The sequence below is a fragment of the Lepus europaeus genome, chromosome 19 (genome assembly GCF_033115175.1).
Source record: "Lepus europaeus isolate LE1 chromosome 19, mLepTim1.pri, whole genome shotgun sequence".
Lineage (NCBI taxonomy): Eukaryota > Metazoa > Chordata > Mammalia > Lagomorpha > Leporidae > Lepus > Lepus europaeus.
Genome location: NC_084845.1, coordinates 9,431,582 through 9,453,600, shown reverse-complemented (window position 1 = coordinate 9,453,600; position 22,019 = coordinate 9,431,582). Strand labels below are relative to the sequence as shown.

Genomic DNA, 22,019 nt, shown 5'->3' with positions numbered 1-22,019 from the left:
TCCGTCTACTTCTAATGCGCCTGGCCAGGCAGCAGGACGTGGCCCACGTGCTGGCCCCCTGCCCGCCACGTGCAAGACCCGGATGCAGTTCCGGGCTCCCGGCTTGGGTCTGGCCCAGCCCTGGCCATTGTGGGCATTTGGGGGAGTGAACCAGTGGACGGGAGATGGCTCTCTGCCCTGCAAACAAAGTCATTATAAACTGGGCCCTTTGCTAAGCCACTCTGCCCCAGGGGAACTGGTGTGGCCGCTGGGCGAGCCCGGGAATTTTGCCCCCAGGCTGGTGGAACCCAGAGAGGACATCCTCCCAGGTTAGAGAGCCAAGCTCAGCACGGACGCGATGGCCAAGTGGACTTTAAAGGGGCCACTGTGGGAGGGGGCGGAGCCTAGTGGGAGGGTGGTCCCTGACCTGGAAGGGATTCCGGCAGCTCTCGCGTGGGACTGGGTTCTCGCGAGACCTGAGCGGTCCTCAAGGTTCGCGGCCCTGGGTGCACGGCCCGTGGCGCAGTCGCCTGGCTGGTTGGGTGGCACAGCCGCAAAGCGGCGCTCCCGGAGCCCCCAGTCTTGGCCTTGGCGCCTCCCAGGCTGTGAGCTAAATAAATCTCTGTGTGTGTGAAGTTAGGCTGCCCCGGGCGCGCTGTCACTGTAAGAGAAGCCGGAGCAGGGCCGCGGCCGCAGCCCCCGCCGCCTGCGCCCTGCTGCCCTCGCCATGCGCCTGCGGGTGGCCTGAGGAGTGAGCCCGCCCGAGAGCCCTGCCCACCCCAGCGTGGACCCGGAGACCAGAGGGCGGTGGCCCGCTGGCCGAAGCAGCGGGGTTTTCAGGCTCTCGGCTCGGCCCCCGTTCCTTGCCGGTTCAGAAAGCCGGGAGTTACCGTCGGACCCGACATGGCACCTAAGGTGAGAGGGGGCCCGGGGAGGGAGCCCCCAGACCTGTGGCTGGCGGATAGGGAAGGGCGGTTGGCTGGGGTAGAGGGACCGGGGCAGCCCAGGGAGGGGACTTGTGGTATCCAGCAGGGTGCTTTTGTTATTATTATTTTTGAGGTTTATCTATATTTATTTGAGTGGCGGAGTTACAGTGACCCGTCAGCTGGTTCACTCCCTAGATGGCCTGAGACGGCTGAAGCCAGGAGCTCCTTCCGGGTCTCCCACATGGGTGGCAGGGGCCCAAGGACGTGGGCCACCCTCCGCTGCTTTCCCAGGAGCACCTGCAGGGAGCGGGATGCCGGCGCCGCAGGTGGAGGTGTAACCTGCCTGGCCGCGGTGCCAGGCCCGGGAGGGAGGGTGCCTTTGTTCAGAGTGAATCCCGGAGCTGGGGCGGCAGACACCGTGTGGCTCCTGGTTACAGAGCTGGGGCATTGGTTAAAGAAAACGTCAGGTGTGAGCGTTTGCAGGGAGCTCACCTGTCAGCCTCCTCTGGGGTTTTTGCAACGTTTTTACCCCGTGTGCCACTGAGGCTGGTGTTGTAACCACACTGACCCTCAGCTCTTAAGAAAATACACTGGCCGGCGCCACAGCTCACTAGGCTAATCCCCCGCCTATGGCGCTGGCAGCCCAGGTTCTAGTCCCGGTCGGGGCGCCGGATTCTGTCCCTGTTGCTCCTCTTCCAGGCCAGCTCTCTGCTGTGGCCCGGGAGTGCAGTGGAGGATGGCCCAAGTGCTTGGGCCCTGCACCCCATGGGAGACCAGGAGAAGCACCTGTCTCCTGGCTTCGGATCAGCGCGGTGCACTGGCCACAGCAGCCATTGGGGGGTGAACCAGTGGAAAAGGAAGACCTTGCTCTCTGTCTCTCTCTCTCTCTCTCTCACTGTCTACTCTACCTGTCAAAAAAAAAAAAAAAAAAAAAAAAGGAAAATACACCGTTGTGCCATTTCTTACGGTGACAAAAAGCCCATTTTGGGGGCCGACACTGCAGCTCACTTGGCTAATCCTCTGCCTGCGGTGCCGGCACCCAGAGTTCTAGTCCCGGTTGGGGCGCCAGTTCTGTCCCGGTTGCCCCTCTTCCAGTCCAGCTCTCTGCTGTGGCCCGGGAAGGCAGTGGAGGATGGCCCAAGTGCTTGGGCCCCTGCACCTGTATGGGAGACCAGGAGGAAGCACCTGGCTCCTGACTTCTGATCAGTGCAGCGCAGCGCGCTGGCCATAGCAGCCATTTGGGGGGTGAACCAATGGAAGGAAGACCTTTCTCTCTGTCTGTCTCTCTCACTGTCTAACTCTGCCTGGCAAAACATTAAAAAAAAATCCCATTTTGGGGTTGAAGGATCAGTAACACAGAAACAGGGGCAGGTGTCGCTGTGCCCGCATCTACACCGGAACGCCTGCTTCGTTTCTGTCCCAGCTTCCCACCAGGGCACCGGGGAGCCAGCTGGTGCCGGCTCAAGCGCTGGGGCACCTGCCACCCACATTGGAGACCCGGATGGAGTTCCTGGCGCCTGGCTCCCACCTGACCCAGAAGTGACCGCTGGCAGTATTTGGTAGTGCCTCCAGCTCTAGCTCTCTACCTTTCAAATAAATATGTACAATTTTTTAAAGTAAAAAACCCAAAATCCAACAGTACACAAGTCACAAGGCTGGCTACCCCCACAAACGGGTCACACAAATATTTTCTCTTGCTAATCTACATTTGGAACAGGAGGAGCTGGGGAGAGACTTACCTTGGCTTGATGCTCCTGGCAGAGATTTGGAAACTGATGTGATTAAAAAGCCTTAGCTTTGCCAGCTTTGTCAGGCCCCAGGGTCTGTCTCCTGGGCAAACAGAAGTGCTGTGGCGGCGCTGGCATCCCACATGGGCGCCGGTTCCAGTCCCGGCTGCTCCAGCTCTCTGCTGTGGCCTGGGAAGGCAGTAGAAGATGGCCCAAGAGCTTGGGCCCCTGCACCCACGTGGGAGGCCTGGAGGAAGCGCCTGGCTCCTGATTTCGGATAGGCTCAGCTCCGGCCGTTGTGGCCATCTGGGGAGTGAACCAGCGGATGGAAGACCTCTCTCTCTCTCTACCTCTCTCTGTAACTCAAATAAATAAAATAAATCCGAGGAGGAAGAAGAGGAAGAGGAAGAAGGGGAGGAAGTGCTGTCCTCTGGGCTCTGGAAGCCGTGGGGGAGGAGGGCCCCCGCCCTCTCTGGTCAGTGGCTGGGTCTGGGATGAACCGACAACAGGCAGATCCACAGGAGAGGCCTGACAGGTTATTAGTTTTCAATTTTGCATGCACAGTGGTATCAGAAAAAAAGAAAGTACAAAGAAAAAGTGACCCTGCCGGCTTAGCGGGGCCGGGTGAGGACGGGGGCAGACGCGGGCCCTCAGGAAGGTGGGCGGGAGGCGCGGTCTGTGACCAGGGCTGTCTGGGTTTGGTTAAGAAGAGTCAGTATTTACCGGTTGGTGAAACGCCCCGGGAGGGGACTTATGACAGCGGTGACTCGTGGGTTCTTCGAGGGCGGCCACTAAGCTGAGCTCGAGGGGGCGTCTCCCCGGCTCCGATCTTCTGCCGCCCTGTGCCGCGTCTACACGTCCGGAGGGTGACGCTGTCACCCTGGGCTGCCGGCTGCTCGCTCGTCCCGCACGTGGAAGACAAACCCTGCCGCATGCAGCGCACAGAGAGCGGTTTGCAGCACCAGCGACAGAAGGGACGTGAGCTCTGTGGGGGACAGGTTTTGTGTGCGATAGCGCTAACTTGGTGTCGGATCGGATTCTGTATGGTAATATGTCAGAGGAGAAAAAGAAAGAAAAAGAGAAATCAGCGTGGATAGCAGATAAAGCAGAAAAAGCAGGTTTTTTATTTTAAAGTAAAAAGCATTTTCTTAAAAAAAAAAAAAGACGTTTATTTGAAAGGCTGAGCGGCAGAGAAAGATTTTTTTTTTTTTTTTTGGACAGGCAGAGTGGACAGTAGAGGGAGACAGAGAGAAAGGTCTTCCTTTGCCGTTGGTTCACCCTCCAATGGCCGCCGCGGCTGGCACGCTGCGGCCGGCGCACCGCGCTGATCCGATGGCAGGAGCCAGGTGCTTCTCCTGGTCTCCCATGGGGTGCAGGGCCCAAGCACTTGGGCCATCCTCCTCTGCACTCCCTGGCCACAGGCAGAGAGCTGGCCTGGAAGAGGGGCAACCAGGACAGGATCGGTGCCCCGACCAGGACTAGAACCCGGTGTGCCGGCGCCGCAAGGCAGAGGATTAGCCTGTTAAGCCATGGCGCCGGCCAGAGAAAGATTTTTCATCCAAAGGTTCGCTCCCCCCACGGCCGCAACAGCTGGAGCCAGGAGCCTGGAGCTCCGTCCGGGTTGCCCACGTGGGTGGCGGAGGCCCCAGCGCCTGGGCCATCTCCTCTGCGGTCCCAGGCGCAGCAGCAGGGCGCCGGGTCGGAAGCAGAGCAGCCAGGGCTGGAGCTGGTGCCCTGATCCAGGGTGCTGGCGTCACAGCGGTGCCTGACCTCCGCTCCCCAGCGTCAGCCCCACGCACAGCAGGGTCTGTTCAGAAACTGTGGCAGTAGGGAAGAGAGGCAGGGAGGCTCGATTCCAAATACTCTGAAAAACACCTAGAATGGCAAATTTAATGTTATACATATATATATTAAAGATTTATTTGTTTGAAAGAGTTACAGAGAGAGGCAGAGAGAGCGAGGTCTTCCATCCTCTGGTTCACTCGCCAGATGGCCGCGTCGGCCGGAGCTGGGCTGATCCGAAGCCAGGAGCTTCTTCTGGGTCCCCCACGAAGGTGCAGGGACCCAAAGGCTCAGCTCTTGGGCCCATTTTCCCAGGAGCTGCGCGTGAGCTGGCCTGAGAGCGCACACAGAATCACCGTGTGGGGCTCCACGGCCGATCCCCGCTCCTCCCGCGGGGAGCTCCAGGCTCCGATGCGGCTGCCTGGGACGTGGTCAGATGATACCACGACCTTTCTCTGTTTGACTCCTCAGTGGAGTTTAACCAAATATTCCAGCTGTCAGTTTTCTGGCCGCAGGAATCCAATCTCCCGGCAAAGTCAACATTTGCCTGCTGGCGTCAGAACCCTCTTTGCCTTGGCACCGCCTTCCGTCGGTGACTTCTGGGTGCCCGGCTGCCCTCTGCCCCTCCACACAGGGCCCCAGATCGGGGGGCGAGGCGAGGGTGGGGCCGTGGGAGATGGGGCGAGCCTGGGTGCGTGGTAGGTCACTGTGCGGCCGCCGGCTCGCCCTGAGCGCCACAGCCTCCCGGAGGGGTCTGCGCGGAAGGCAGGCGTCCTGCAGGCGGTGAACACGAGCAGGAGCCTGCGTGAACCGGCTCTGGCCTGGCAGCTAAGACGGCTGGGAGCCGGCCGGGGAGCCTGGGTCCAGTGTCCAGCTCCCGACCCCAGCCTGCACCGGTTGCCGGGCAGGAAGCGGCCACCACCCAGTATCTGAGCCCTGCCACCCATGTGAGCCCAGGTGGAGCTGGGCTCCTGGCTTGGCCTGGCCCGTTTTCAGCTGTTGCAGGCATTTGGGGAGTAAATAAGCAGGGAGAAGTCTCTTATCTCTCTGCTTTTCAAATAAGTAAACGTTTAAAAAAATTATTGATTCATTTCAAAGGTGAAGTTACAGAGAGGCAGAGGCAGAGGGAGATCTCCCGTCTGCTGGTTCACTGCCCAAATGGCCAGAGTGGCCAGGAGCTCCATCCAGGCCTCCCATGTGGGTGCTGGGGCCCAGGCACTTGGACCGTCTTCGGCTGCTTTCCCAGGTGCATTAGCAGGGAGCTGGATGGGAAGTGGAGCAGCTGGGACTTGAACTGGCGCCCATGTGGGATGCTGGCACTGCAGGTGGTGGCTTTACCTGCTATGCCATGGTGCCAGCGGCATGTTTTACAGAGAGAAAGAAAGAAAGAGATGTTCCATGCGCTGGTTCACTCCCCAGATGACCAGGGCTGGGCAAGACCAAAGCCGGGAGCCAGGAGCTTCATGTGGGTGCCCCGTGTGGATGCCGGGGCCCAGGCGCTTGGACCATCTTCCAGCGCTTTCCTGGGTGCACTAGCAGGGAGCTGGACTAGAAGTGGAGCAGCCAGGATTCACACTGGCGCCCGTATGGATGCCAGCGTGGCACGCGCTGTGTGCCCCAGTTCCTGCACCACAGCGCCAGCCCCAGGTAAACCTCTTTAGGAAGAGCACAGTGCCTGTTAGTAGCTGCAGTGCCCACCCTGCACCCCCAGGGGCGCTCTTGAACTCGTCCCCTTGACCTCTCTCCAGCTTCCCCACCCAGTCCCTGCAGCCCTGGTGCCCACCAGGCACCCCCACTACTGAGTCCATCTTGTGAAGTCATTTATTTCTTATGTCGTTGTTTGCTCTTGTTTGCTTGAGAGAGAGGGAGAGCACGCGCTCTTTTTATTTATTTATTATTTATTTGAGAGGCAGAGTTACAGACAGTGAGAGGGAGAGACAGAGAGAAAGGTCTTTCGTCTGCTGGTTCACTCCCCAGATGACTGCAGTGGCCGGAGTTGGGCTGATCCGAAGCCAGGAGTCAGGAGCCTCTTCCTGGTCTCCCACACGGGTGCGGGGGCCCAAGGACATGGGCCATCTTCTACTGCTCTCCCAGGCCACAGCAGAGAGCTGGATTGGAAGTGTAACAACCGGGACTAGAACTGGCGCCCATATGAGATGTCAGTGCTGCAGGCAGAGGATTAACCTACTGCGCCACGGTGCCAGTCCCTGATATGTATATTTTATCATAGATTTTTTTATAAAGAATAAAGGCCTGATACGTGCAATATGAATGTATCTTGAAAACATAAAGCTAAGTGAAGTAAGCCAGACACAAAGGACACGGGTATGGTTCCTTTTAGAGCGGTATTCAAAACAGGCACATTCATCCAGACAGCCCCAGGCCAGCGCTGTGGCTCAGTGGGTTAGGCCGCCGGACTGCCCCAGGTCCCGGCTGCTTCACTTCTGATCCAGCTCCCTGCTGTGGCCGGGGAAGGCAGCAGAAGGCCCATGTGCTTAGGCCCCTGCAGCCATGTGGGAGACCTGGCTTCAGATCAGCTCAGCTCCAGCCATTGCGGCCACACGGGGAGCAAACCAGAGGTCAAAGACCTCTGACCTCGGTTTCTCTGCCCTTCAGATAAGTACTCTTGTAAAACATCTATGTATGCCCAGCGTCTGGGAGGAGGTTGTGCGCTTCTGTTTGATGAGTGGAGAGAGGCTGGGGTGAGCCTGGGCTCTGGGGCCCCGCAGGGCACACCCAGGTGCACACGTGGAAAATGGCCAAAGCGTTCGCATGCATTGCGGGAGCGATTTGATAGCCGAATGAGCGGTTCTCTCCGTGGCCAGTCATCCCCAAAACCGCCACCTTTTTGTGAAAGACCCAAGCTTGGATTAAAACATGTTTTTGCATCGAAACGGCTCAGCTCTTAGGCCCATTTTCCCAGGAGCTGTGCGTGAGCTGGCCTGAGAGCACACGCAGAATCACCGTGTGGGGCTCCACGGCCGATCCCCGCGCCTCCCAGGCTCCGATGCGGCTGCCTGGGATGTGGTCAGATGGTACCACGACCTTTCTCTGACTCCTCAGCGGAGTTTAACCAAATATTCCAGCTGTCAGTTTTCTGGCCGCAAGAATCCAATCTCCCGGCAAAGTCAACATTTGCCTGCTGGCGTCAGAACCCTCTTTGCCTTGGCACCGCCTTCCGTCGGTGGCTTCTGGGCACCCGGGCGCCCTCTGCCCCTCCTGGTCCCGGGGGGGTTCCGTCTCCACAATCGGGGGTCTGGCTCGGTCCAGGGAATATTTCACAACAAATGTGTGAATTTCAGGCTGTGTCTATTTTAGCACAGTAATAGCTGTAACAGAACTGAAATGTTAAGAACACCTGAAAATCGGAAACATATAACGTAAAGGTGGGAGGAGTCGGTAGGGGCGGGGGGGGGGACTCTGAGGAGCCGAGGACCCCCGCCAGCAGTGATCTGAAGAGCCCCCCCTCCCCGCAGGAGCAGTGGGGATGACAGGCGGGTGGGCGGGGCCGGCCCGTGGGCGCGCAGCCCGGGGTATGGCTGAACATTGGACCCACGCGGCTGGGGAGGGGCCGAGCGGCACTTAAATACCTGCTCCGTGGGCAGCGCCGGGTTCCCCGCACGGGTCTGGTGGGGGCTGCGATGGAGTCCAGGTGGGACGTGCTGAGCGCGGTGGGCGCCATCACCTGCGTGTGGCTGCTGCTGCGGGTGGCGTGGGGAGTGGCCCGCGGAGTGTACGTCTACCTGCTGCCCCAGGCTCGCAGAGGCAGCCCTTGGCTCCGGGCGCAGGGAGCCTGGGCAGGTGAGGCGTGCCAGAGGCCCTGGGGAGGGCAGGGTCCCTGAACCTGTCCGGTGAGGGGAGAGGTGGCGTCGGCCCACCAGGTGCAGGCCCGTGAGGACAGCAAGAGGGAAGGGTGGGTGTCGGGAAAGACGCCAGGGGCCGGAGGGCAGGCACGGGCATGGGGAGAGCCCCTGTTCCCTTCTCTCACCTCTAGTGGTGACTGGAGCCACCGGCGGCATCGGCAGGGCCTACGCGCACGAGGTGAGCTGGGCTGAGCGGGGTCCTGGGGCGGAGGGAGCCCCCGCAGGTGCTCACCTGGGCTCCCACAGCCTGCCCTCTCGCACGCGCCCGCTGTCCCCTGACTCGTTCGTCAGGACGTCAGAGGGGCTCTCAGGGACAGGCTGGAAGCCAACCCAGGGAGGCGTGGATGCGGAGGCCATCTGGGGCTGGGACAGGCCGAAGCCAGGAGCCTGGACTCCACGGAGGACTCCCCTGTGGCTGACAGGGACCCAAGTGTTTGCACCATCACCTGCTGCCTCCCAGGGTACCACTAGCAGGAGGCTGGGGTCGGAGGCAGAGGCGGGACGGGAACCCGGGCCCTCGGGTAGGGGACACGGGCGTCCCAGGCAGTCTCTCGCCCTGCACCGAGCCTGTCTCCAGGAAGGATGCCAAGACCTCGGGGACCCCGCCCTTGCTCAGCGTGTATTCTGCAGGGGAGGGCGGGTGTCGACACGGTGAATAGACCGCGGGCTGTGTCGGGCGGTGGCTGCGGATTACCGGGGAGAGTCGGGAAAGGAGGGGGGCGCTGAGAGGGCACGCCCTGCGCTGGTGTGGCCGGGGGGTGGGGGTTGGGGGTTGGGGGGGGTGTCAGCGACGGCCTCTCTGGGAGGCGGAGCGAAGCGGCCTGCAGCGGAGGGATCTGCTGGGTGAAAGAGAGCCATGCGGCGCCCCCAAGCCGGCGTCGGGGGCGAGGCGAGGGTGGGGCCGTGGGAGATGGGGCGAGCCTGGGTGCGTGGTAGGTCACTGTGCGGCCGCCGGCTCGCCCTGAGCGCCACAGCCTCCCGGAGGGGTCTGCGCGGAAGGCAGGCGTCCTGCAGGCGGTGAACACGAGCAGGAGCCTGCGTGAACCGGCTCTGGCCTGGCAGCTAAGACGGCTGGGAGCCGGCCGGGGAGCCTGGGTCCAGTGTCCAGCTCCCGACCCCAGCCTGCACCGGTTGCCGGGCAGGAAGCGGCCACCACCCAGTATCTGAGCCCTGCCACCCATGTGAGCCCAGGTGGAGCTGGGCTCCTGGCTTGGCCTGGCCCGTTTTCAGCTGTTGCAGGCATTTGGGGAGTAAATAAGCAGGGAGAAGTCTCTTATCTCTCTGCTTTTCAAATAAGTAAACGTTTAAACAAATTATTGATTCATTTCAAAGGTGAAGTTACAGAGAGGCAGAGGCAGAGAGAGATCTCCCGTCTGCTGGTTCACTGCCCAAATGGCCAGAGTGGCCAGGAGCTCCATCCAGGCCTCCCATGTGGGTGCTGGGGCCCAGGCACTTGGACCGTCTTCGGCTGCTTTCCCAGGTGCATTAGCAGGGAGCTGGATGGGAAGTGGAGCAGCTGGGACTTGAACTGGCGCCCATGTGGGATGCTGGCACTGCAGGTGGTGGCTTTACCTGCTATGCCATGGTGCCAGCGGCATGTTTTACAGAGAGAAAGAAAGAAAGAGATGTTCCATGCGCTGGTTCACTCCCCAGATGACCAGGGCTGGGCAAGACCAAAGCCGGGAGCCAGGAGCTTCATGTGGGTGCCCCGTGTGGATGCCGGGGCCCAGGCGCTTGGACCATCTTCCAGCGCTTTCCTGGGTGCACTAGCAGGGAGCTGGACTAGAAGTGGAGCAGCCAGGATTCACACTGGCGCCCGTATGGATGCCAGCGTGGCACACGCTGTGTGCCCCAGTTCCTGCACCACAGCGCCAGCCCCAGGTAAACCTCTTTAGGAAGAGCACAGTGCCTGTTAGTAGCTGCAGTGCCCACCCTGCACCCCCAGGGGCGCTCTTGAACTCGTCCCTTTGACCTCTCTCCAGCTTCCCCACCCCAGTCCCTGCAGCCCTGGTGCCCACCAGGCACCCCCACTACTGAGTCCATCTTGTGAAGTCATTTATTTCTTATGTCGTTGTTTGCTCTTGTTTGCTTGAGAGAGAGGGAGAGCACGCACTCTCATCCTCTGATAACTCTCTCTAAATACTGGCAACATCTGGGCCAGGCCCCAGCCAGGAGTCCAGAACTGAACCTGGGCCTCCCATGCTGGTAGCAGGGACCAAGGTACTTGGACCACCACGTGCTGCCCCCCAGGGATTGGTCATCCATCTGGGACTCGAACCCGGGCGCTCCAGCACAGGCTGTGGGCCTCCCCAATGGTGGCTTTACCTCTGTGCCAAACGCCTGCCCCCAGGACCTCTAACTTTGAGACACCCAGGATTAATTCAAGATGTTCATGGAAAACTGAAACTAAAAGATAAGTGTGTTTCAGTGCCAAAAATGCTTGAAATCTGTGCATAAGAAGGGTGCTCAGGAGGCCGGCGCTGTGGGGTAGCCGGTAAAGCCACCACTTGTGGTGCCGGCGTCCTATGTGGGTGCCGGTTCAAATCCCGCCTGCTCCACGTCCAGTTCCACTCCCTGCTGCATGTGCTTTGGAAAGCAGTGGAAGATGGCCCCAGTCCACGGGCTCCTGGATCCGTGTGGGAGACCTGGAAGAAGCTCCTGGCTCCTGGCTTTGGACCGGCCCAGCATGGCCTTTATGGCCATTTGGGGAGTGAACCAGCAGATGGAAGACCTCTCTCTGTCTCTCATGAAAAACATGTACAGTGAGAAGACTGCAAAACTCAGAAACAGTGGTCCGTGCCGCGTGGTCCCGGCAGCCCCAGCGGGTGCTGGGCAGAGCTCGCTGGCCGGACCGGAGGGCGCCCTTTGCACGGTCTGGCGGCAGCAGCTCCTGTGTGCCGCTGGTGGGCGCTCAGTCCCGGAACGCGCCACCCTCGCCGTGTGCCAGTGGCTGAGCTACACCCACTCCACAAATTCTCGGGAACTCTGGTTCAAGGGGAAGGGCGTTCGGTGCAGAGGGAACAGCATGTGCCAAGCAAGCAAGGCCCGGAGGCAGGGAAGCCAGGGGTGCTGGCGGCGGCTGGGTGAACCGTCTGTCCGGCCGTAGAGGGCCACAGGGAGGAGCCAGGCTGCAGCAGCCGGGCGAGGAGTCTGGCTTTGTCCTGAGCAGGAGCCAGGGCAGGTCCCTGTTTTTAAGGACGGACAGAAACAGAGCTCTCCCAACCACTGCCCATTCCCCATGAGGCCTGCAACCCCCTGGGGTGGGCCGGGCCAGAGCCAGGAGAGCCGGACCTCACCCTGGGTCTCCCATGTGGGTGGCAGGGACCCAAGGACTTGAGCCGTCAGTGCTAACACACTAACAGGAAGCTGGAGCCGAAGCTGAGCTGGGACTTGAACCCAGGCATCTGGCATGGGGTGTGGGCAAGCAGCAACGTAGCCTGTGTGCCCACAACTACCCCCAAGGTGGGTTCTGAGCACCAGCGCCAGGGGCACTGGTGAGCCGCCCTGCTCTTGTCCCCAGTGCTACCCAGCAAACAGCAAGTGCTGGGGGCTGGCACTGGGGCACCGCGGGTTAAACTGCCACCTGTGACACCCCCACCCCACATCAGAGCCCCTTTGGGTCCTGGCCGCCCTGCTCATCCGGTTCCCTGCTGAGCTGATGTGCCTGGGAAAGCAGTGGAGATGGCCCAGTGTCCGGTGGGAGAGCTGGGTGGAGTTCCGGGCTCCCAGCTTTGGCCTGGCCCAGCCCCACTCATCGTGGCCATTTGGGGAGTGGACCAGCGAGTGGAAGACCCCCCCCTCCCCTCCCCCTTCCCCTCCCCTTGGAATTGCCTTTCAAATAAATCAACCTTACAAAATAAAAGCCCATGCCCAAGACCCGGTTTAGAATGAGTGCAAGCAGAGGGGATGGACCGGGGCATGGATTACTGGAGTTTTCTGTCGCTGAGACTGTCCCCCGAGCCTTCCTCGGGTGCTGGCCCCTAGGACAGGGTCCAGGTCACCTCCAAGCCCCCAGGCGTCCAGGACCGCCGTGGGCCAGGCCGACAACCGTGTCTGGGGTGAATGACGACTCCACCCACCCACCCATCCCCCACTCCCTGCCCCCTGCCCTTACCCCCCCTAGCTCGCCCGGAGAGGACTCAATGTGGTCCTCATCAGCCGGAACCTGAGCAAGTTGGAGCTGGAGGCAAAGGAGATAGGTGAGGGGGGAGGTCCCCGCAGGGCTGGGGTGGGGGTGGGGCCGGACGGATGGCTGGGGGAGGGGGTTGTGGGGGCCCCGGGCCGGGCGGATGGCCGGGTGGAGGGACGGCCAAGGGTTGAGTGCGAATGCCAGGGCTGCAGCAGGCCAAGGCTGTGCCCAGCTGAGAGCCCGCCCCTCCTCGCCCCCACCCCCCACCACCAGAGCGGCTGCATGGTCGGCGCACTCGAGTCATCCAGGCTGACTTCACCGGGGGCCTGCAGATCTACGGGGACATCGAGGCGGAGCTGCAGGGCCTGGAGGTCGGCGTCCTGGGTGCGTGCCCCGGGGGCCCGCCCCCTCCCTGGCCCAGCCTCCCCGGGGCTGTCCAGTGACCCTCTGTCTCCTCGCACCCAGTGAACAACGTGGCCATGACTTACGGGGGAAATAAGCTGAAGCGGCTGCTGGACTGCGAGAACCCGGCCAAAGTGAGTGCACGGCCCCTCTCCCTCCGACTCTGTACTGCCCTCTGTCGGGCAACCTGCGCTGCGCCCGGGCTCTTAGCACAGGTGCTGTACCGCCGTCACACAGGACGCCAGCCGTGGCCGGGGCTGTCTGGGGTCGCCCCACCAAATGCCCTGCTGCGGGGGCGCCACCCACACAGCTGTTCGAGCTCAGCTTGGTTCAGACCTTCCATGTTCCGTGGTGCTGGCTTTACAGAATGACCCACGTGGAGGAAGGGCGATGGGCCCAGCGGTCCTGACCCCCGTCCCCATCAGAGGGCCCGGGGCCCCAGCCTGGCTCTGAGCCCTGACTCCATTCCCTGCTAACGCAGGCCCTGGGAGGCAGGCATGATGGCTCCAGTGGTTGGGTTCCTGCCACCGGCCTGCGAGACCTGGCCACTGCACTGCACGTACTCAGGACATGGACCAGTGGACAGGATCTTGCCACCCCTCTCTCCGTCTCTTTCTGCCTCTCCAGTTAATTAACTAATTGTAAAAAGAATCACCACATGGCAAAAACAGTGTGCTGCCAACTAGAACGTGGATTTTTCTAGTCTCTTTGGAGGTTCTTGATCAAGGGTCAGCCTCATTCTTGCACGTGGGGGTGGTCCACGTTCCCACCACTATTTGGTGGAAAGATTCCATTGCGTCTCCATTGAACAATCTCCGTGCCCTTGTCAAAATAATTTGGTCACATATAGGAGATCAGTTCTGGACTTCGTCATAGCACTTGCATTCCTCCCCCTCCTTGTTTTTAAGATTTATTTATTTATTTGAAAGTCAGAGTTACAGAGAAAGAGAAAGAGGGCTTCCATCCATTGGTTCACTCCCCAAATGGCCGCAATGGCCAGAGCTGGGCCGATCAGGAGCCAGGAGCTTCTTCCAGGTCTCCCATGTGCGTGGTAGGGGTCCAAGCACTTGAGCCATCTTCTACTGCTTTCCCAGGCACATTAGCAGGGAGTTGGATCAGAAGTGGAGCAGCTGGGACTCGAACTGGCACCCATATGGGATACTGGCACTGCAGCGGAGGCTTAACCTGCTATGCCACAGTACCAGCCCCAGCATAAGGTTTTTTAAAAAGTAAAAGTCTTTGGGCCCCTGCACCTGTGTGGGAGACCCAGAAGAAGCTCCTGGCTCCTGGCTTCGGACCGGCGCAGCTCCAGCCATTACGGCCAATTGTAAAGTGAACCAGCGGATGGAAGACCTCTCTATCTTTCTCTCTCTCTCTCTCTCTCTGCCTCTCCTTCTTTGTGTATGTAACTCTGACTTTCAAATAAATAAGTAAATATTTTTTATTTGAAAGACAGAGCTATAGAGAGAGGTAGAGCCAGAGAGAGAGAGAGAGAGGTCTTCATTCCGCTGGTTCATTCCCCAAATGGCTGTAATGGCCAGAGATGAGCTGATCTGAAGCCAGGAGCCAAGAGCTTCCTCCAGGCATCCCCATGCAGGTGCAGGGGCCTAAGGACTTGGGCCATCAACTACTGCCTTCCCAGGCCATAGCAGAGAGCTGGATGGGAAGTGGACCAGCCAGGACTTGAACTTGTGCCCACATGGGATGCCGGTGCCACAGGCTTGGGCTTTAACCCACTGCACCACGTTGCCAGCCCCAATAAATAAATTTTTTTTTTTAAAAAAGGTAAAGTAATAAGGTCAATGAAGAGGTACAGCTGGGGGCTGGCCCGTGGCTTAGCGGGGTAGGTCTGCCTGCAGTGCAGCCGTCACTGTTACACAGAAGAACCCGCCGGGGTTTTGTTTGTTCTTGGGTTGAATTTGGGAAGCGCTGACCCACATGCAGTCGTCCGGTGAACCTGCGTGGCCCCTGCCGTCATCGGGCTCGGTTTCCATCAGTGGCATGCTGTGATCTTCCGTAAGGAAGTGGGGTCTCGCCTGCCCGCTGTCAGTCATTCTAGGTGTTCACTGTCCCTCTGGAACGTCGGGTCTAGGAAACGAATTCCTCGCCATCCTTCAGTGACCTGAGCATCTGTGCCCCACCCCCCCCAGCTCCTACGTAGAAATCCTAATCCCCAACACCGAGCCATTAGGAGGCAGGGCCTTTGGGAGGTGACGGGGTCTGCAGGGCATGTATGTGGAATTGCAAAAGGCCAGGAGTATCTTGAAGCAAAACTCAGCCAGGAATCAAGAATTCTTACAAGGCCCCAAGGCCCCGGCGAAGCAGGGAGTGAGTGGTTGGTGACAGCCACAGGTCGTGTGGACAGGAGACTCAGACGAGAGGACCTCAGAGAGATCGGAGAAGAACTGCATTCATGCATTTTTAAAAATATTTATTTATTTGAAAGGCAAGACAGAGAGGGGTCTTTCACTCAGTGGTTCACTCCCCAAGGCTCAGCAGCCAGGGCTGGGCCAGGCTGAAGCCAGGCTCCAGGAGCTCCATCCCGGTCTCCCATGTGCCTGGCAGGGGCCCCAGCACCTGAGCCATCGTCTGCTGCCTTCCCAGGCGCATTAGCAGGGAGCTGGATCAGAAGCGGAGCAGCCAGGACTCCAGCCAGCGCTCCTATGGGACGCCAGCTTAACCCACTGGCCCACCACGCCAGCCCCATACCTATCCTTTAATACGGACAACACAATTGAAAATGAGAACCAGACCCAAATCAGCAGTCTACAAATAGAGCATGGACGTGGCCAGCGAACGTACGGAAACATCCTCCATGGCGTTTATCGTTGGAAACTGCAAATTGAAACCAGAGAGAGAGAGGACTTCATGGCCTCTGTGCTGGCTGTGACCCCGGGGGTGAGCGTTGGGCCTGCTGGCTAAGATGCCCACTGGGTTCGCCTCCCAGCCCCGGCTCCTGACCCCAGGCTCCCGGAGAGCTGGCGGTGGTGCCTCCAGTGGTCAACCTCTGTCAGGGCGCTCGAGCCCCGGCCTGAGCCCCCAGCACCCGGCTCAGCCCCAGAAGGGCCACGCGAGCATTCAGGAAGTGAACTGGCAAACATGAGCTCTGTCTCGGTGCTTATCCGTCTCCCAAGTATGCAAACAAATAAATATATTTTTTAAAAAAAGGCTAACTCAGGGATGGCGTGGTACCGTAGGTCAAGCTGCCCCTTGGGACACCAGCATCCCATAATAAAGCGCCAGTCTAAGTCTTCTTGCTCCGACTCCCTGCTGGTGCGCCGAAGCAAGCAACAGAGGGCAGACCCGAGTCACTGGGCCTCTGCCGTCCATGCTGGTGCCCTGGGTGGAGCTCTGGGCTCCTGGCTCTGGCCTGGCCCAGCCCCAGCCATTGTGGTCATTTGGGGAGTGAACCAGCAGATGGAGGGTGATCTCTCTCTTCTCTCATGCTTCCTTTCAAATAAATAAATCTTAAAAAAAAAAAAAAAAAGTTAACATTAAACCCCGACAGTGGCAAGCGTCACTGGCGCTCCCACACTTTCTGGGAGGGGTGGAGCTTCAGTTTGGGCGGTGTGGGGAAAGCCTCCGTCATGACCTCGGCGTGCCGGCTGCTGCTGCAGGGGACGCGGCGCGAGCTGGGGGAGCTGCTGGCTGCAGCCCCACGTGCACGCGCCCCGGCGCCTCTCCACGGCCGGCCAGACACGTGGCGCACGCTGTGTGACAGCGCCGACCAGCACGGCTGCACGTCGCACCCGCGCCAGTGGGGAAAGAACACACGCGCTGTGCGATGCCCCCGTGTCCAGGGCAGAGCCGGAGAGGGGCCGGGGCAGTGGCACAGGGGAGACACTCGGGAGTTTGTTTCTTGGTAGGCGTGGGGGCTAAGGATTTATCTGTGTTTGCTTTGCACACGAGCTGTTTGTGCACGGCGGTGTGTGTGTGTGTGTGTGTGTGTTATAAAATGTTGACAGATCAGGCCTGGCGCCATGGCTCACTTGGTTAATCCTCCGCCTGTGGCGCCTGCATCTCATATGGGCGCCGGGTTCTAGTCCCGGTTGCTCCTCTTCCAGGCCAGCTCTCTGCTGTGGCCCAGGAGTGCAGTGGAGGATGGCCCAAGTGCTTGGGTCCTGCACCCCATGGGAGACCAGGATAAGCACCTGGCTCCTGCCTTCGGATCAGTGTGGTGTGCTGGCCGCAGCGGCCATTTTGGGGGTGAACTAATGGAAGGAAGACCTTTCTCTCTGTCTCTCTCTCACTGTCTAACTCTATCTGTCAAAAAAAAAAAATGTTGACAGATTAAAAGTCAGAGGAGGAAGCTGATCCCCTGGAGGTGGGAATCGCCCTCCTCCCTCTGGTCCCACTCCCCGGAAGTGCCCCTCAGTGGAAGACGTCGTAGGCGTGTTCCTCTGTGCGTGTAGAAGCATGTTGGTGTTTTCTCCACATACATGAGTAGCAGTCTGCATTTTGCCTTTTTCAAACAGGCATGTATCTTGGCCGTCATTCTTTTTTTTTTTTTTTAATTTATTTTTTATTGTATTATGCAGAGGTTCCCTCCCCAGATTAGGCATGCATTGAAATTGTGCATGGATTTAAAACCCACATAAGCTCACCTTTTAACTCCATTTTTCGCTGGCTGCCTTGGAGGCCCCAGGTGCCCCTGTGACTCCACTCAGCGCTGCAGTGGCCTCTCCGAACGGGTTTGTTTTACACCCGTGTGCGTCCCGGAGCGATTTCCAGAGGCGGAGTGGACGGGCGTTAGCCTCCAGGGGGCGCTGTTTTGAAGTGCGCGCGGGGGAGGCGGGAGCGCGTGGGAGCCGCGCGGGGCCGGGAAGGGAGCGGTGACTGGTTCCGTTCTGTCCCCTAGAGCATGATGGATGTGGTGAACTGCAACATCCTGTCCATGGTCCAGGTGAGGCCGGCCGGCTGCAGGCCAGCGCCGACCCCGCGACCCCGCCGGGAAGGAGGCGCTGGGGGCGGGGCGGGGCGAGGTCCGGCCGGCGACGACCGCTGCCCGCTCTTCTCCGCAGATGACGCGCATTGTCCTGCCCCAGATGGTCAGCAGGTGGGAGTCAGGCTGCATCCCCGCCCCTGCCCCACCCCAGGCGCCCCCTTCTCTGGTGCGGGGTTAGGGGCGGCCTTGGGGGCGACTTGCCGCTGCTGTGCCCTCCCGCAGGCGCAGGGGCGTCATCGTCAACCTGTCGTCGGTGGCCAGCCTGCGGAGCGTCCCGCTCCTGGCCATGTACGCGGCTTCCAAGGTGCGCAGCCCTCCCCCCCACCAGAGCCGAGCCAGCGGGAGGGCGGAGGGGTCGCGGCCACCAGACTCTGGCCAGGCCCGAAGTCACCCGGGCACAGCCCAGTGGCTGAGCCAAGGGACGGCCTGGCAGGGGCCGGAGTCAGAGCCAGGGTGGGGAAGGCAGGGAGGCACAGGCCACGGGGCTTCGGGTGCCCAGGTGAGGCGGGGGCCCTCGGTGGCCGTGGACCGTCCTGGGAACAGCAGGGCTGGAGCAGGCCGGCTGGATGGACGGCCCCCCGCCCCCAGGGGAGGCTCTGGGTCCAGGGACCTCCCCTGTGCTTCTTCCGCAGGCCTTTGTGCGAAGCTTCTCCTTGGCGGTGGCCACAGAGTACCGCCCCCTGGGCATCACCGTGCAGGTGCAGAGCCAGGGGCGAGGGGCAAGGGGGCGGCTCGGGAGGAAGGGGTAGGAGGGGGCATCGGAGAAACCAGGCCGGCGGCTAGATTCCTCTGCAGGCGGGGTCCCCGAGGAGGCGGGGCTCTGGGCAGGGGTCCTGGGGGGGAGGGGCAGGGCTCGCGGGGCGGGGCTAAGGGCGTGGTGTTGCAGGGGGTGGGACCCCTGGAAGGGGCGGGATTCCGTCAGGGACGGCAAGCGGGCCCCTCCTTTCCTGCAGGCCGTGAGCCCCTGCGTGGTCTCCACAAATATGACCAGTCACCCCACACCCGGGCCTCTGATCAAGCTGCCTGAGGACTTCGCCCGCGAGGCGCTCGACACGCTGGGCCTCTCCTCCGATGTCTCGGGCTGCCTCAGCCACGCCCTGCAGGTGCCTGGGGTAGGGGTGGGGGGCTCCGCTGGCCCCAGCCTCCGGGAGACCCCCGCCTGGGCCGCCAGAGCTGACCTGGCTCCCCTCCCCAGACCCTGCTGATGCCGGTGGTCCTGCCTGAGTGGCTGATTCACACTCCGTGGGGGAGCCAGCTTTTGCTGAAGGTTACTGGCTCGTTAATGGATTTAAGCGAGTGAGCAGGTGCGGCGGCCTGGCCCGTGTCTCCGCACTCCAGAAGCCTGGGCCGGTGCTGGCTGGCCTCCCAGAGACGTCTCCCACGTGGGAACAGACCACCAGGCCCGTGGCACAATCAGAGCCCAGCACGGCCTCTGGCAGAGAGGCCTGCTGGCAGCCAAGCCACTTGGAGAAAAATTACAATAAATAAATAGATACACGCGACACTGCAGTACCGAAAATCATTTTACCGCCTGCCTTAAAAGCCTGAATTAGGGACCACCCCTCCCCCCCAAATGCACAAAAGTTGGCGGGAGGGGCCGACGTGGCATCCCGCACTGGATGGAGCAGCAGTTGGAGTCCCGACTGCTCCGCCTCTGATGCAGCTCCCTGCTAATGCGCCGGGAGGGCTCGAGTATTTGGGGCCGCGCCGCTGGCATGCGAAACCCAGACGGGACTCCTGGTGCCTGGCTCAGGCCTGGCCATTTAGAGAGTGGACCAGCAGACGGAAGATCTCTTTCCCTCTGTTTCTCCCTCTGTCTTTCAAATACAGAATTAATTCATCTGTTTTTTAAAAGTTTATGGGAAAACGGCATGAAGACACTTGGGTGCGCAGCCTGCAGGACCCACGCCCAGTGTTTTCCCGTCGTGCATTTTCCACGAACTGTTCTATGTAGACGAGCCAGGCCTCCCAGCGGGGACGGTCTCCGCTCCGAGCGATTCCCAAGTCCTCACGTGAAGAAGGAAACCGGGATTCAACTGCGGGGGCGAACGCGTTTCCATCCTGGGCGTAGGAGACGCGTTCTTGCTAACAGGGAAAGTTCAGGCTGCTAACAAATACCGAACTCTCGTTCACGACACACAGGTTGAAGTGTTCGGGGATAGTGTACTGATGTCTGCAACTTGTTTTAAGATTTATTTATGTGTTTGAAAGTTTACAGAGAGAAAGAGAGAGGGTGAGAGAGAGTAAGAGAAAGGACCACCCACTGGTTCACTCCCCAAACGGCTGCTACAGCCAGGGCTGGGCTAGGCCCAAGCCCAGAGTCAAGAACTCCAGAAACTTCCGCTGGGTCTCCCACGTGGATGCAGGGGTCCGAGCACGCGGGCCATCTTCCGCTGCTGTCCCAGGTGCATTAGCAGGGAGCTGGATGGGAAGTGGAGCAGCCGGGACTCGAACTGATGCCCATAGGGGATGCTGGCATCGCAGGCAGAGGGCCTAACCCACGATGCCACAACACCGGCCCCCAAATTTTCCATCACAAAGCGCGGGGGGCAACAGAACAGAGCGCTTCAGTGGTGGGAGCGGGGGCGGGGACTGAGCCCACGGCCCACGGTGGTGTTCCCGTTCAGTGTCCTGCCCGGCCAGGCCCTGGAAGGCAGTGGCGCCAGCTTAGGCAGTTGGGTTCTTGCCACCCACACGAGAGACCTGGGTTGAGTTCTCCTGGCGTGGGCTTCGGTCCAGCCCCGTCTGTCGCAAGGAGTGAGCCAGCGAATGGGAGCTCTCCGTCTCTGCCACCTTGTCTCCCAAGTAAAGATAAAGGGCCCTTTAACAGCGTCAGCAGATTTAGAAATCGCTACAGAATAGATGCTGCTGCAACCAGGTAGCAGCCTGAGGGGTCAGAAGACAGCTGGGGCGGATTGTACCAAGTAACCAAGTAACGGCAAGAGAACACCAGGAAACACAGCTCGGGTGTAGGGAGGGGTGTCTCTCTCACTCTCAGAAATCATGGAGGCCAAACTCAGGTTTTTGTTTTTGTTTTTTAAAGATTTATTTATTTATTTGAAATGCAGAGAGAGAGAGAGAAAGAGATGTCTTCCATCCACTGGTTCACTCCCCAGTTGGCTGCAATGGCCGGAGCTGGGCCAATCCGAAGCCAGGAGCCAGGAGCTTCTTCCTGGTCTCCCACACGGGTGCAGGGGCCCAAGGACTTGGGCCATCCTCCACTGCTTTCCTGGGCCACAGCAGAGAGCTGGATCAGAAGTGGAGCAGCCAGGACTAGAACCAGCATGGCAGACAGCAGCTTTACCCACTAGGACACAGCGCCAGCCCCCAGTTTGTTTGTTTGTTTGTTTGTTTTTAATGTCCCAAATGTGTGGACGGATCACAGAGGAGGAGCGATGCCCATGGAAGCCACTGTGGCCGCTGTCACCCGTGGACCTGGCACAGCAGCAGTGCCGCGCGCACGGGGCTGCGGGCACGAGAAAGGGCCACCCCCGTGCAGGTGCAGAGAAGCCCACCTGCAGCCAGCCGCGGCCTGCACCAGGCCCCTGCGCCCTCGCCGCCGGCCGTGGGGGTGCCCCCAGGGCCATTCCCGAAGGACAGAAAGGAGGTGCCTGGCTCATAGGGTGAGGCTGTGTCTGCGGTTTTGCCTTTGAGTGTTTTCCGTTACGGAACCAGCGCCCGTAGCCCCGTCACCGGATCCACCGCTCACTGGCGCCTACCCGCTTTTCTGTCTGACTGTGCGCGATGGTGGCGGAGGTGGTGCTAGGGACGTGTGGACTCAGAGCTGCGTCAGGACACCGCCCCCCGCCCCGTGTCAGCAGCCGGCGCCCGAGAACAGAGCCGCTGCCTCATGTGCCAGCAGTACTGACCGGACCTCGGCCACTGACACGGACACCAGCTTTGACCCACGGTGCAGAGCCACAAGCTGCCCGTCCTTCGTCCGCGAGCCGCGTTACGGATTGTTCCGTCCTCGGGCGATTGGACTTCGTAGCCTGGACAGTGCTGCTGTCTGGTTTTGATCTCATCAGATGAGTGGGCGAGCACTCGTCTGGATTTTGCACAAGCTTGGTGCCCCGTGGTTGGTGTTCTGTGCTCAGTGCTCCATGGTCAGTGCTCCATGGTTGGTGTCCCATGGTCAGGGCTCCATGGTTGGTGCTCCGTGGTTGGTGTCCCATGGTTGGTGCTCAGTGCTCAGTGCTCTGTGGTCATGCTCCGTGGTTGGTACTCCGTGGTGAGTGCTCTGTGCTCAGTGCTCCATGGTCAGTG

At 60.3% G+C, this 22,019-nt stretch overlaps 1 protein-coding gene across 2 annotated transcripts; it reads left to right on the top strand.

The window, feature by feature from the left end:
• Positions 1 to 515: 515 nt before the first annotated feature.
• On the top strand, positions 516 to 19,255 carry LOC133748044 (17-beta-hydroxysteroid dehydrogenase type 3-like). 2 transcript variants are annotated; one of them, XM_062176566.1, is made up of 11 exons: positions 8,011 to 8,215; positions 8,409 to 8,455; positions 12,401 to 12,476; positions 12,680 to 12,790; positions 12,872 to 12,942; positions 17,667 to 17,711; positions 17,830 to 17,864; positions 17,976 to 18,057; positions 18,386 to 18,451; positions 18,707 to 18,856; positions 18,949 to 19,255. In XM_062176566.1, the coding sequence occupies exons 1-11, from the start codon at positions 8,056 to 8,058 to the stop codon at positions 19,051 to 19,053; spliced, it is 948 nt and encodes a 315-aa protein (XP_062032550.1). In that variant the 5' UTR covers positions 8,011 to 8,055; the 3' UTR covers positions 19,054 to 19,255. The 2 variants fall into 2 exon arrangements, with proteins under 2 accessions (XP_062032551.1, XP_062032550.1); XM_062176567.1 differs by lacking the exons at positions 8,011 to 8,215; positions 8,409 to 8,455 and adding an exon at positions 516 to 894.
• Positions 19,256 to 22,019: the final 2,764 nt, after the last annotated feature.